The 16,026-nt window shown below is 42.2% G+C and overlaps 1 protein-coding gene across 1 annotated transcript in view; it reads right to left on the bottom strand.

Annotated features, from left to right (window-relative positions):
- Positions 1–16,026, bottom strand: part of LOC139446754 (ectopic P granules protein 5 homolog) — a 75,369-nt gene that overhangs the window by 48,811 nt on the left and 10,532 nt on the right. Inside the window, exons 6-14 of the mRNA XM_071228064.1 lie at positions 15,286–15,425; positions 14,294–14,499; positions 12,845–12,944; positions 10,972–11,092; positions 10,159–10,315; positions 7,920–8,066; positions 3,053–3,207; positions 1,718–1,869; positions 349–489 (exon numbers count right to left, since the gene is read on the bottom strand). Of these exons, the coding sequence (XP_071084165.1) occupies positions 349–489; positions 1,718–1,869; positions 3,053–3,207; positions 7,920–8,066; positions 10,159–10,315; positions 10,972–11,092; positions 12,845–12,944; positions 14,294–14,499; positions 15,286–15,425 (1,319 nt within the window). The remainder of the gene's footprint in view (positions 1–348; positions 490–1,717; positions 1,870–3,052; positions 3,208–7,919; positions 8,067–10,158; positions 10,316–10,971; positions 11,093–12,844; positions 12,945–14,293; positions 14,500–15,285; positions 15,426–16,026) is intronic.

A 16,026-nucleotide genomic window follows, 5' to 3' on the forward strand; every position in this document is an offset into this window, starting at 1 on the left:
TGGTACCTCCAATGTTTAACCCAGCCCAAATTTTGGGACCCTCTTTAGGGGTGTCTGGCAGGCCTTATGCAGAGGAAGATTTGTCTGGCGTGGCCCATTCTGTACTCTGTGAGATGAACCAGTTCATTTACACTTACTTTCATGTGGTACCTCCAATGTTTGATCCAGCCCTTGAATGGTCCCTTCTATTGGGGGGGGGGGGGGCAGGGGCCACACGCAGCAGGGGGTCCCCGGCAGACATCCATATATGAATATGTTGGGTTACACAGTTAATGTTCCTGTGTTCGGATATTGGTACCTTGTTCGTTTGACCTAAGCGCTCTGGGCTGCTGCTCTAAAGCCACTTACCATTCCCAGTTTTGGCATGACCTCCTTTGACCTCTGCAGCAGCAGCGAGAGTATGAAGGGATGTCGGATAACAATGGATGACAGCAGCTCTCGTCCCACCTTGGAGCAGAACTCACGCGTGTGGCTGCACGTGTACGAGATCTGGAAACAATAATACCCTCCTGACAGAAAGATAATAATCTCGTCACAGAGATGCTACTTCCCTGAAAATATCTTACATATCCTTAGTATTCCTTTACTTGACAACAACAAATGTCCATATTCTTAAGTAATTCTTGAGAAGCAGAAAATATTCAGTCCAAGCGAAGTGTATGTTGTTTTGAGGTGAGGTGAGGTGAGGTGATATTGGGTTTAGCGTCGCGTCCAAGATTATTGCACTTATATAGCCACGTGCATGTACGTGTATGTGTTTGTGTGGCTGCTTGTACTAGTCCGGACTGATGCCGATTTATAGTGCTGGCTCACTGAGATACCATGCCGCAGTTTAACATGAATACCCCACTCAGACACAGTATACTGACTCCGAGCCGACCAGTCCTTGTTTTAGCCCCTTAATGCCGAGCACCAGATAGGGTAACAACAAGTACCATCTTTTAACGTCTTTTGGTATGACGCGGCCGGATATCGAATGTTCTGCTCTCCGGGCGGATGCTCTACCACTAGACCACAGAGGCAGTCAATGTGGTTTTGAGAAGTATTTCAGTTTTATTGGTGTGGGAGGAAACTCTATGGTGCCAACAAACCTTGAAACACCAGGAAGAACTGTCATAATCAGGAAAAAAGGTGAGATTAGAAGCAAGATCCTGACACAACAAAGGGACACAACTCATACGGAAAAATGCAGCTTTGTTAGTTCATGGTCCGTGACTGCCCTAGAAGGACTGAAGCCAACTTTTTCAAGATTATTATTAATTAACGGGAATAAATTACATTTAACAAAACAGTTGTACAAAATCAAATTATCAACAGCCAAAATTACCTGATAAATTGATCAGTCAAAGTCATACCAAGAACAAGCATGAATGTCAGTGTTTGAAGCTCCTAGCTTATATAACAGCATATAACCCGTGAATATCCGGGGTAGAATAGGTCTTCAGCAGCCAAAGGCGGCTATGCTTGTCGTAAGAGGCGACTAACGGGATCGGGTGGTCAGACTCGCTGACTTGGTTGATGCATGTCATTGATCCCAATCGCGTGGATCGATGCTCATGATGTCAATCACTGGATTGTCTGGTCTAGAGTCGATTATTTACAGACCGCCTTCATATAGCAGGAATATTGTTGAGTGCGGCGTTAAACAACAAACAAACAAACAAACAAACAAAAACATAACAGCATAAATAGAGTGGCTGACCAACTGGGGACTGACCTCGAACACCCCAAAGCTGACTGTCTGGATGAAATCTACTTCTTCTTCAGGCCGACACTGAGCCATGTTGGCAAATGTTGTAAGCAGGTATATGGTTTCTGATGTCTGAAGACTCAGCAAATTGTCTGCCAACTGCTGCCTGCTGTCAGGATCTGAGAACAGAAATGGCTAGTGCTAAATGGTCAGTTGAGATAAATCTGCATAGTCAGAACAAATAAATACCTCTTCCGCAAATTGATCTTCATCATGGTCCCTTACAATTTTGTAACTGCGTACATCAACCTGCTGTTGTCATGTTTCATCATGATGCTAATAGCCAAGTGCTGTTCCTTGTAATCATCCTCAACATCATCATCATCAGCTTTCTATCCATCCTCATGAGGGTTGGGTTGATTGAGGTTCAGGGTGTCCACCCCCTACTATCACTACAACCAATCCTTAAGATGACCCTGACAGTGTTCTACTGAGTACTGGAGGTAGGGTATCCCCTCCCCTATCACTACCACCTACCCTTAAGAATGCCCTGACAGTGTTCTACTGGGGTACGACCTCCTCCCCACCACTATCACTACCACCTACCCTTAAGAATGCCCTGACAGTGTTCTACTGGGGTACGACCTCCTCCCCACCACTATCACTACCACCTACCCTTAAGAATGCCCTGACAGTGTTCTACTGGGGTACGACCTCCTCCCCACCACTATCACTACCACCTACCCTTAAGATAGCCCTGACAGTGTTCTACTGGGGTACGACGTCCTCCCCACCACTATCACTACCACCTACCCTTAAGATAGCCCTGACAGTGTTCTACTGGGGTACAACGTCCTCCCCACCACTATCACTACCACCTACCCTTAAGATAGCCCTGACAGTGTTCTACTGGGGTACGACGTCCTCCCCACCAATATCACTACCACCTACCCTTAAGATAGACCTGACAGTGCTCTACTGGGGTACGTCGTCCTCCCCTCCACTATCACTACCACCTACCCTTAAGATAGACCTGACAGTGTTCTACTGGGGTACGACGTCCTCCCCACCACTATCACTACCACCTACCCTTAAGATAGCCCTGACAGTGTTCTACTGGGGTACGACGTCCTCCCCACCAATATCACTACCACCTACCCTTAAGATAGACCTGACAGTGTTCTACTGGGGTACGACGTCCTCCCCACCAATATCACTACCACCTACCCTTAAGATAGACCTGACAGTGTTCTACTGGGGTAGGGTGTCCCTCCCCCTATCACTACCACCTACCCTTAAGATAGCCCTGACAGTGTTCTACTGGGGTAGGGCGTCCTCCCCACCACTATCACTACCACCTACCTTTAAGATAGCCCTGACAGTGTTCCACGGGGGGTAGGGTGTCGAGGTTCAGGGTGTGGCTCTGTCCCTGATGCAGCACCCACAACAGCTGCCACATGCTGTCACTCGACACACAGGTGTAGGGCATGTCTGCCATGAACTGCCACGACCCCAGCCTGAAACAAACATACACTGATTAGCACACGAAACTTCAATCTCATTAAAATCAGATCTTAGTTCTCGCTATCGCTAAACAAAGATCTAAGGACATCCCATTAAATGTCACTTCAGAACAACCTTTCATCCAACCAATCAGAGCGTCGCTTACCAGATGATCATGAAAGTGACAGTCGGAATGTGTTTTCTAATCATGCAATCACGAAATATTTAACAGAGGGTGTTCCGAACGACAGTTACAGGTTTTATGATTATATCGATATAATCAAGGTCATCTATAAGCCATTCCAGAATGTTCTTCTTATCAGTCTGATTGGCTAATGTCGATTTCTTGTCAGTCATTTCATTGGTTGGTCAAAATTCGCGAAAGGTCGTTCTGACGTGACCCGTAATGGGATGTCCTCAGATCTTTGTTTAGCGGTAGCAAGAACTAAGATCTGATTTTAATGAGATTGACTAAACATAAACTTCATCCCCACAAGTCTACTGTTTTCCATGCAACTCTAAAGTTGAAGACCCCATGATAAACTTGTTACGTCTGTGTTAAATGAAATCTCAAACCATGCATCAAAGAACTAACACAAAATACAGTAAGTACATTCTATGGAAGAAGAATATTTTACATTTCAGTTTTCACTCTATACTTTTGCATGTCACTGAACTAATGAACATGAAAATCCACATAATTAATAAGGACATTATTTGGACTGTGTTTGTTTAAAATCCTTTATTTGAATGGACGTAAACATAGACATAGATATATTTCAGAAATGTAAGGCCACAGGCCCATAATACATTTCATTAGTTTGGTTTTTTAATGGATGACAGCCACAAAAGCAACAAAACAGAATGCAAATATTTATCCAAGAGCCACCATCATTCTCAGCCCACCCAGCAGAACCTGATCCAGTGTCAACATGCTGCTGTGGTTCCCATGCTGCTTCACAAGGGGAATATACAGACAACACACTCAGCTGATTGTCCCTTTTTGTCCAATAACATGTTTATCTCACCACGTCACCTGACAAAGATGATATTGCCATGTGAGGTGCCGCTAAGAGTGATAATTTCATATACTTATCACGAGATGAGACAAATATGTTTTTACACAAGAAAACACATGTATTTTCTGACTGATCTTCATGCTCTATCTCTCAAATCTGTCATTGAGTGAGTGAGTGAGTCAAAATTAACCGTCAGCCTAAACGTAAATGAGTCCTCACGTCATTGAGGCAGACTGATTGCATCCTTTGTATCTCCTGGGCTCGCATTTGGGTAAACTTATTTTTGCAGCATATCTGTAATGTTCGTTGCATATTTGATACGCTTGGATTTTATTTTACTGTGTATTTCTGCATTTCTGATGCGTATTTTACGCAGATACGCAGCTTATCTGGAGCTCTGCTTATCTCGATGTTTGATTGTTCGGCAAAATGTTCATGAATATCAGGACTAATAATCTTAGATTCTATGAACCATAGGACTGGTTATTTCTCGCGTCATTGAGGCAGACTGAATGCGTCCTTTGTATTTTCAGGGCTCGCATTTGGGCAAACCTTCACTCACCCCTGGATCCAGTCCTGTGGCTCTCGCCATCTCAAATTACCCGCCCTTGATTTCCATTAGCCAATATGGTTTCCTACCCTACTCAGTCTAATGGGCCAATCAGACAGCTGGTTACAAACCATCCTGAATGTTGTGTTAGCAATATCAACAACATAGGGGCCAGTCCCATTGATTACGATAGAGTTTTCGAGAAATTCAACATTGAAACACTGAGTGACATGTTAAAGAAAGCCCTCAAAAATATTTTGGATGGAAAGGATGTCTTCATGTCCATTTAAACTGGTGATGGTAAGTCTTTCCTTACCCATTTCCTTATCCAGAGCTCCAGATAAGCTTTTGGTGTTGTGGGTATTTTACCCATGCATTTTAAAATCATTGGGTATCAGTAATTCTATCTGGGTATTCAAATTTCTCTTACACATGTGGGTATTTAAGTTACCTATTTAAAAACACTGTTCAACTAGTCCCTGCAAACTGGTGTCGTGTGGGTTCGAGAGCTTATAGCACTAAAAAAAAAACACGATACTTCCACAAGAAAGTGTGATGGCAAATGATCATTATGTAACTGTCATCGTGGAGTTTGACAAGGTTGACAGAATGCCCGTTATTTCAAAATAAGTTGATGATTTGCTAATTTCACTCGACATATCGATTTGATGATTTAAAAAAAATAAACATTTAATCACTAAATACATAATAAAATCACATCTTTAACTCATCTGAGCGAGTGAGTGAGGATAGTTTTACGCCGCTTTTAGCATTATTCCAGCAATATCACGGCGGGGGACACCAGAAACAGGCTTCACACATTGTACCCATGTCAGGAATCAAACCCAGGTCTTCGTCGTGGCGCGCGAACGCTTTAACCCCTAGGCTACCCGACCGCCCCTCATCTAATGAGATATCCAACAGACCTTCTTTCAAACAAAGTTCAACTACTGCAAATCAGACTGTCAGATAAACGCATACACAGCACAGTAAACGTCAACTCAAGAGAGCGAAACCCACAAAACTAGAAAAGGAAAATTGGACTTTGAACTGAACGTGCAGTAATTATCACCACAGTAATGACAACGTTTACTCACAAGTCTGACTCACGACAGCTGAAAGTTTAGGAAGATTTCGGGTTATATCAAAGAAATAAACGACGAGTTGGAGTTGTTTATCGTACAATAAACGAGAATAGAAAAGAGAACCATGAGGGAAGCAGGGGAAAAATGGGCCGGTCTTGTGGATCTAAGTTTATGTTAAACTATGCAGGCTGAAAACAGGGAGAGAGAAATACTCATTCTACCATGAATTTGGAATTTACTCGATTCTGATTGGTTAATCAGAGGCTATTAAATCACAATAAAACCCCTCTGATTAAAACAGCTGGTTTGACGACCGCATCACCGGGGAAGCTAATATTCATAGAATAGTACAATTTTCAGTCTTTGTCGGTAGGCATATTTAAATAATTATACCTACAATTACAGGTTACAAAATGCACAGATGCGGTTACTACAATATTCAAAGGATGGGTGGCAATACATTTCATGCAGAAAACACGATAGAAATCTACAAAGGGAATGTATTTACGTTTTGGAGACAACAGAGGGCTTGGAATTTTGGCGCTTTTCTATATACGACTGTGACGTCATATCTTTTGCGTCACAATGAGCGATATGACGTCATAATGGTGATGTAGAGCGAAAGCCTTGCAAGGCTTGCTCTGTTTTCTTTAGGGATGCCCACCTCATGTTAGCTTACCAAGTTGCCGTGCTTCTATGCTTTCAATGCCTGTCATATGTTCGAGTGAAGTATGACGGTGTAAACAAACTGCTTGAGTATATACAGCGCCATATTTTGTTCGGTGATTCCGTTATTCAGATTGATAACCCACTCAAAACACTGGACTCAACCCATGACGCTTCACTCAGTATATTTGCTAACACCAAAGAGTTCACGTTTATTTAGTCATGGTAGAATGGAGATAAACATACTGTGTTTTCAATGTAGAGCTAGGTTACCTGTAGACTTAACCGTGCTAAATTTAACATTTGAAACCTCACGCTGCGCGTTCGGTTCCAAATTCAATTTAGCGGGGTATGAATTGAAAAGCCGATGTGCTTATTCTTACAAAAGTTTGCACATTGGTTTTCTGATTCATGCTCCACTGAACCGAAACAAATACACAATATATACTTATAATTAAATTCGCCAACGAAAACATACAATAGTTTAACCAAACAGATGTAAATATCAAAGCAGACTAAGATGACGAGATTGATAAACATTCCCGGTGTAGGAATACTTATCAGGTGATTGTTTAATTTATGCACATAGCTTGACAAGCCTATAAAGTCAGTAGCCAATCAACGGAGAGCAGGATCAAAATAATGTTCATTGCACCTGTCAATCAAGGCAAAGGGCAAGAAGAACTGCAACAGTCCGACTGTAACGAGCCAGATCAACAAACCGGAAGAAATATGTCCGGGAGAAGGCGGCTGTTTCAAATGACATGGTCAGTTACCGCCAGATACGAACATTAATTCCCTATGAACGGGAAGACATAGTTGGAAAAATGCTAGTTAGAAATGAAACCCAAAGACATGAAAAATGTGGAACCGAGGCGAGGGCGAAAAAAAAAACTATTTGCTGTTTCATTCCTTCTCGGCCTTCAGTCTCAGAGGGTTGTTTGGACAATGAATATGCCCCTGCATGACGATACACGTGAGAGAATGAATCCCCTTAACTGTAATATTTGGATTTTCCAACATTCCTAGTAATAACAGTAGTCCGCTTCTGGTGGGCGTGGCTTAATTTTTTACATCCATTGGGAAATGAACGCAATAACACGAGACAAATCAGAATGCAGGAATTTCAATGAACACAAGAAAAATTTAATTGTTCAACATTGTTCAATATTGTTGAAGTGATTAGTTGATAATAGAATGGGTTGGGCATTATTGCACTGAATGATATCACTGATTTTCTACTGCTGTCTTCAGTTATCTTTGTGTTAATCATTTAAATAAGCAGACTTTGATATGTTTTTGCATTTATGGAGGTGTAAACGTAAAAACTGGTGTGCACACTGTGTAAATTTGCAGTCAATTGTTAAAAGATGAGCATCATGCTGTTTAAAGAGCGGAGAACGTACTTCTGTGCCGTGAGGATGCAGTAGGTGGACCTCATGAAGAACTGGTCAAACTCCATCTGGAGCCTCGTCAGTGCGCCGGGATTCAGCCGGCCGGAGTTGTGAGCCTTGAAGTTGAGCCAGTGGTCAGACACATAGGACACAGTTTGTCTGGAAGTAAGACGACATATACTGTAAGCCTCCAGCACAAGACATTGAAAAAACATGACCCAAGACAAGTATTACATGAGGCACGAGTACATGTACATCGGTTCTGAGTGAGTGAGTGAGTGAGTGAGTTGTGATATCAAACGAGAGGAAATAAACCAAGGAGGCGAAGCTCTGTGTTTTTCCATACTTATAGACCGAAAAAAGAAACTTAAAACAACATTTATCAACATTTCCATGAACCTTAGGAAACCGCGGGTAAAATATCTGTTGCTGGCGTACGGATCTTGAAAAGGACATTCTAAAAAACAGTGTGGCTTATCAACACCTCTGTAGCCTCGTGGTACACTCACTGGGCTACAGATATGAAGGTTGCGAGTTTGATCCTCGGGAATATACAGAAAACATTTGTCATCTGATTTTACATTTCATTACATGTTACAATCTGAACGGAAGTTACATTAACAAAATACCCAGGACATTATATAAAATCCCTGGGATATGATAGCAAATATGACTTGAACATCCTATAAAATCCCAGGGACATTACAACGTTCCTGTTTATGAGATTTAACCCGACTGGAAAGTAAAACCTCACAATAGGTCTTAATGCCTATAGAAAGAAGTCTCTTACTTAATAGCGATCCCAATGAATAGGTTTATAATGTGGGAGGAAAGCCCCAAGTGATGCAGGTCTCAGACGTTTACCACTTCGGTGAAACCCACAAGCACAGGTATGGTGCTGACAAACCTAGAAACAAAAAGGGGGCGAACTGGGATTCGAACCCACAATAATAGGTTTCTGGCGTGCCTAAAGGACGCAACTCTGCACAGCGAATCGCGGCGCCTTAGACGACTGGGCCACCCGTGCCCCCACTTAGGTTATGTAATACTCTCATGACCATGTTTGTGTATTTCAGTTCTCTTCAGAAATACACAACACTCTTTCAGATATATATAGAAAGTTTTGAGCTAAAACCCAAGAGCAATGTAAGTGACTAGTTTCGACTGTTGTATATGGGGTGGGGGGACTCCTTATATACACTTTGTGTTCCAGATGCAGTACCGATGTAGTCTATCGGCAGGGGTGTGCCGGTGGACCGGTGGACCTAATTGTCACAGGTGGATCATGAGTGATTTACTCAGGACCGGTGGACCGGTGGTGGCGACATGAGCACAGATGGGTTATCGATTGTCATGATTTTACGATTGCTTCAATAAATTCTAAATTTTCGAGATTTATTGTTGTGTGTTATATATATATATACTCTTTCAGGTATGTCAACAAAAACAACAAGTAACAATAAGTCCACAGAGAATAACCCGTGTAAATCCTAGGAGTGTGAGATAAACTGGAAGGACCTAGTCATTGTCCTATTCAGTTAGTTGCCATCAAAGTTGGCAGTTATTGTGCCCGGTACAAATATCTTATTGTGAGTGTGTATACAGTATGGGGTTACCACATCCGTAGGACACACAAGTATTACAAGTGTCATTTGGAATGAATATGAATTGTGAAATCATCATTGCTGATGGTCTGATCTATCTTCCCTAGGCAAATGAGTTAACTGACTGTCAAAGTCCAGTTTCTACCCTTGCCGAACTAGGATGGAATTTCTCGGTTAGATTGCAGCGCCACCAGTTGCTATTATGAGTTATATCCCTTCTATGTCCCCTCAACTGACCAATCAGATTCCACATCTCATATCACTTAGCAATTGCTTCAAACAAAATGATGGCACCAAGGGAAGATAATCAAGATCTACATTGTAATAAAACAGGTCTCACTTTGCGAAGTGCATCAAATCATGTGAGTACCTTGATTAAAAACCTGAAAAGATTTGGAACATATCTGTTATCTGCGCTAAATTGACGGTAGACATGCTTTGCAAATCCTGCAATCGACCAAAATCTGCAATACATATTACGAACTGGATGTCGATTTTGTTACGCGATTTTGAATTGGACTATGCATAGACTCATCAGTCCAGCCAAAATGTCCCTCCGTAATTCCAGCCTAGTTCGCCAAGGGTGGAAACTGGACTTTTATAGTCAGTTAACATCCCTTGCCTCAGGAAGATGGGTCTGATGCTACCTGATCATCTTGCCCAGTCTCTTGTTGAGCTGTCTGTAGCGGGCCATACAGTACGTCTGTAGCCCAGACCCCAACAGGTTCACCCAGCAGGTACAGAAGGCGAACGTCCTCATCATGTCTGCCTCAAGGGAGTGTTCTATGCGATAGTGAGATGTGCCTGACAAAAACATAAACAGTTCAAACTGATTTCATTTGCATGATCTGTTTTTTCAGTCATAAGGACATAAAAGATATATACTATTTATCCCCTTAACCCCTGATTCTCATAGTATGTATAACTTTTAAATATTAGAGTATCATTATAACTTTCAACGTAACTTGCTCTGCCTTGCATTTTCATATTCTAGTAGACAAGATTGATTGTTTGTTTGCTGTTTAACGCCGTACTCAGCAATATTCCAGCTCTATGACGGCGGTCTGTAAATAATCGAGTCTGGACCTGACAATCCAGTGATTGACATCATGAGCATCGATCCAAGCAACTGGGATACGATGAAATGCATCAACCAAGTCACGCATCAACCTAGATCCAGGGTAGAAAAGGTCTTCAGCAACCCATGTTTGCCGTAAAAGGTGACTATGCTTGTAGTAAGAGGCCACTAACTGGATCGGGTGGTCAGGCTCGCTGACTTGGTTGATGCATGTCATCGATCTCAATTGCGTTGATTGATGCTCATGATGTGAATCACTGGATTGTCAGGGCCAGACTCGATTATTTAACAGACCGCCGTCATATAGCCAGAATTTTGCTAAAAGTGTGGCGTTAAACAACAAACAAACAAACAACATACCCAGGCAGGACATGCTACATACCTGACTCGTCTATGGTAGCCTTCAGCACATGAGCAAACACTGCAGTGATGGGGAACTGCATCAGTATCGACACGATGTCATTCTCATGGAGGTACAGCCAGGCATGGGACGGGTCCTCATCCTGGATGAAACACGATATAAACATACAGGTCAATATCAAACTTAGTACCTCTTTTGGTCCTGTTGAATAACAAAAATAAGACTAGAAAGTTCCAACTTTCAGTGAATTAACAAGAGGTGAGGTGAGCTGAAATGGGGTTTAACGTCGCGTCCAAGATTATTGCACTTATATAGTGACATGCATGTACGTGTGTGTTTGTGTGGCTGCTTGTACTTGTCTGGACTGATGACGATTTATAGTGCTAGCTCACTGAGATACCATGCCACAGTTTAACATGAATACCCCACTCAGACACAGTATACTGACTCCGAGCCGACCAGTCCTTGTTTTAGCCCCTACATGCCTGGCGCCAGACAGGGTGACAACAAGTACCATCTTTTAACGTCTTTGGGTATGACGCGGTCTGGGATCGAACCCGGACCTTCCGCTCTCCGGGCGGACGCCCTACCACTAGATCACGGAGGTGGTCGATATAACAAGAAATATCTAAATTTAACAAATAGTTGGGTTTAATTATGTCAACACAAGGAAACATAATTGTGTCATATTTTATTATCCCGGAGAAACAGAAGAAAATTATTGTCCTTGGTGTCTCCATTATAGTTAATGATATTTTGCAGTGAAAAAAAAATACAATATTTCTTTCAGTGTATTATTGTAAAACTAATATTTTACCTCTGCCGCGAAAAAAATTAATCACACTTTTAATAGCACCATGTTTTAAAGCCTGGTTCATTACTCTTTAAGAGAAATAAAATTGCAAATTTTCTAAAAAATTGTATATTTATATACTGATCCTATCGCACACTATGCATTTCTTCTTATTCTTTGATCCTGGTGTGGACAAAGTTTCCATCTTCGAAAAACACCAATCACCCCAACACATCCCACTGTGATCATGGGTCACGCACCACTGCAATCCCATGCGACACGACCCCTGTGATCCTCATTCTCAATTCTATCACCGCGGAAGCTAATATTCATAGAATAGTACTATTTACAGTCATTGTCGGTAGGCATATTTAAATAATTATATCTACAATTACAGGTTACAAAATGCACAGATGCGGTTACTACAATATTCAAAGGATGGGTGGCAATACATTTCATGCAGAAAAACACGACAGAAATCAACAAAGGGAATGTATTTACATTTTGGAGACAACAGAGAGCTTGAAATTTTGGCACTTTTCTATATACGACTGTGACGTCATATCTTTTGCGTCACAATGAGCGATATGACGTCATAATGGTGACGTGCGATGTAGAGCGAAAGCCTTGCAAAGCTTGCTTTGTTTTCTTTAGGGATGCCCACCTCATGTTAGCTTACCAAGTTGCCGTGCTTCTATGCTTTCAATGCCTGTCATATGTAAGAGTGAGGTATTAGAGTGTAAACAAACTGCTTGAGTATATACAGCGCCATATTTTGTTTGGTGATTCCGTAATTCAGATCGATAACCCACTCAAAACACTGAACTCAACCCATGCCGCTTCACAGTTCGCGTTTTACTTAGTCATGGTAGCATGGAGATAAACATACTGTGTTTTCAATGTAGAGCTTGGTTACCTGTAGATTTAACCGCGCTAAATTTAACATTCGGTTCTAAATTCAATTTAGCGGGGTTAATCTACAGGTAACCTAGCTCTAAATTGAAAACACAGTATGTTTATCTCCTAAATAAACCAGAAACAAAACAGAACCCAGCCACTAATGGACTCATGTTTCCAGACTGGCTGATGATAACAACATACCTCTTCTCCGTCGGAGTCGACCAGGATCCAGGTGTTCTCCATCTGCACGCTCTCGTTGGTCAGGGAGGTCCGCATCTGACTCATAAACTCCTCGCGGCATCTAAACAAATACACCTATCTTTTTCAGTGTGCCAGACTCACACGTGTGTTGTTTCTGACTATTGTCCAATGGTTTTCATCAGCCTTAGAAATTGGCACTAGTCCTGTAGTCCTTGCCAAACTGCCAATAGTTAAGGTATCATTTTTAAGGGTTTTGCTCTATATAATCATTCTGAGGACTAAACATACTGTTTGTCTGTTTGTTGAAAACCTCCCTTAGCAATATTTCAGGCGCATGACGGCGGTCTGCAAAAAATCGATTCTGGTCCAGACAATCCAGTGATTGACATCACGAGCATCAATTTACGCAAATGGGAAGGATGACATGCATCAACCAAGTCAGCGAGTCTGACCACCCGAACCTGTTAGTCGCCTTTCATGACAAGCATGGTCAGATTTCACCCTCCCTGGAAGTTGTGTGACTGTTTTGTTTGACCACGTTGTTTCTCATTCCTATTTTGTTTTAATGTTTTAAATTAACTAAAGCAATGTGGTTTCCTCGGCAACTGCAGGATTTAATAAGAAATCTTAAATATTTATCACTGTCTATTCATTCTGTGCATATTAGAGGGATGGTATTGTATTGGATTGGCTTGTCTATCTCCATGAGGTGTTGGCAAGACATATCTCCTGACTGCCAACAGATTCTCAGGATCATAGCTCGAAGTGGGAATAGGATCTAGTGCTGGGACGAGTCCGAATTTACTACTCGGGTACCCGCCCCCCTTGTACCCGACCCGACCCGACCCGAATACCCACTGTAGGTCTCTAGAGATAGGTACAGAATGTTCGAATTTACGACCCGACCCGACCCGACCCGACCCGACCCGACCCGACCCGACCCGGTCGACCCGGGTCCCCACTGTAGGTCTCAAGAGATAGTACAAAACGTCCGAATGGGCATTTCTTTACCATAGCAACGGCAAAATGTATTTAGATACATGTATTAAACAATCTGGTCATGCATACACTGAAGTTGACTCAAGTTATATCTTTATTCAAAGATATGAAAATCAGAAGGAATGGGTGCATATTCAGAAAGAAATGCAAACAATGTTGACTTGTAGTGTAACCATAGAGGTCAAGAAGCAGTAATCTGACAGAAGTACTGTAATACATCTGTAATTATATTGATGAAAAGTTTGGCTACCTACATTTTGTCTCTGGCGCCTTAAAATTTCAAATGGCTTCCTGAAAAAAATGAGGGAGCCAGGTGGCTCCTTTGAGAAAAGATTAACAGTGAGGCCTGATCTTCTGCAATTTAACCCTCCTTCTTCAGGCTGGATGAAGATGATGAATTCATTGACACAACTTCAGCAACAAGTGTGACCTGGGTCTAGTTCTACTCACTGTGTTGGGAAGAGTACTGTAGCCAATGCAGTGACAAGGTGATCCAGTACTGGGCTCCCGAAGGCTCCCTGCATGGAGCACGGTCCGGGATCAGGAACCTGTATCAGCTTGGTCGCCCACTTCCCCACCCCGGTCGGACATCGCAGGACGTGGTTCAGGGTGAACAGGTGGTCATCAAATGTTGCTACTCTTAGAAGTGCTGCAACCTGACATTTTAAAAACATCTATGTGAACAACTAAATTCTACTTCTTTTCTGAACTTTTGTCTGTGGGATACCCTAAAAAATAACAGTCTGACCTCAGAATCATTAGCTTTCAAAGAAAACAGTGTAACTGTTCCTCAAAGCAATACTTGATATGGTTGTGAGATGTTAGGGTTTGATTTAAACCAAGTTGAACACAAGGCACACAATCACATACATGTCTTATACATAAATGATCACTAATTACTGATATTATACAAAACTATTCCAATTACAACTGCACTCGACCGCCTCCATGGTCTAGAGGATACAGTGTCTGGTGAGCAAAAGGTTGGTGGTTCAATCCACGGCAGCGTCATACCAAAAGGTGTTAAAAGATGGTACTTGTTGTTACCCTGCCTGGCACTCGGCATAAATGGATAAAACAAGGACTGTCAGCAGTCAGCATACTGAGTCTGATCGGGGTATCTCAGTCCACTTGCACTATAAAACCGGCATTAGGACAAGCTAGTAAAACTAGTACAGGCAAGGTCTAGTACAGATGCCCGCACACACACGAACACAGCAGTCTGTAAATAATCCAGTCTGGACCAGACAATCCAGTGATTTACATCATGAACATAGATCCACGCAATTGGGATCGATGACATGCATCAACCAAGTCAAGCGTGCCTGACCACCAGATCCCGTTAGTCGCCTTTTACGGCAAGCATCGGTTGCTGAAGACCTATTCTACCCCGGATCTTCACAGGTCCCTTCTGCAATGAGAAGGCCCCAGGAAACACTCACCAGTCTGTCGGTCCACTGTCTGATGTTGGTGACAAACTCCACATCCTTGATGGGGCGCCGGTGAAACACAAACAACACAGATATACAATCTCGCAACTTGTGAACCTGATGCTGAAGGTCAGGTCTGTGGCTGGCTGCAGCTGCAAGGAGAATTACAAGACGCTCAATTAAACCCCATGTACCCCTCGTGATACTGCTACAACTAATTTATGTTCCTGACATGTTTTAATATGACATTATAAAGGAATTAAAACAACTTCAAATTTGATAAAAAAAAAAGGCTGTTTGATTGAGCTGAGGTGAACTTGTGCTGTCACTTGACTTTCATGCAGTTTTTTTGCATTGAAGTGGGATATAAGGGATTTATTCTGCCTCTCAGAAATCCACGTGCAGCCTGACTTGCTCATGGCGGGGTATAAGGGATTTAATCACCTGCTGAGAAATTCAGTACCCTCCAAGGTGGGATACAAGGTATTTTATCAAGATCACATGGTCCAACCAGATCTCATCATTCTGACTTGGAGGTATGATAACAAGTTGTTTTTTGCATAGCTCATAAAATAACCTGTTATGTTTTCACAGAATGCTATCAAGCTCAAAGAAAACTGAAGCTAATCTTTCCAGATTACAAGCACTTATGACTTATTAATCAAAAGTATCTTTTTTGGGGAAAACTTACATTCCAAAGGGACACCCAAACAAGCCTGTGATTGCCTTGTGGCACACTTGAAATAAAACACA

The sequence above is a fragment of the Haliotis cracherodii genome, unplaced genomic scaffold (assembly GCF_022045235.1).
Source record: "Haliotis cracherodii isolate W230 unplaced genomic scaffold, xgHalCrac1.p SCAF_6, whole genome shotgun sequence".
NCBI classification, from domain to species: Eukaryota; Metazoa; Mollusca; class Gastropoda; order Lepetellida; family Haliotidae; genus Haliotis; species Haliotis cracherodii.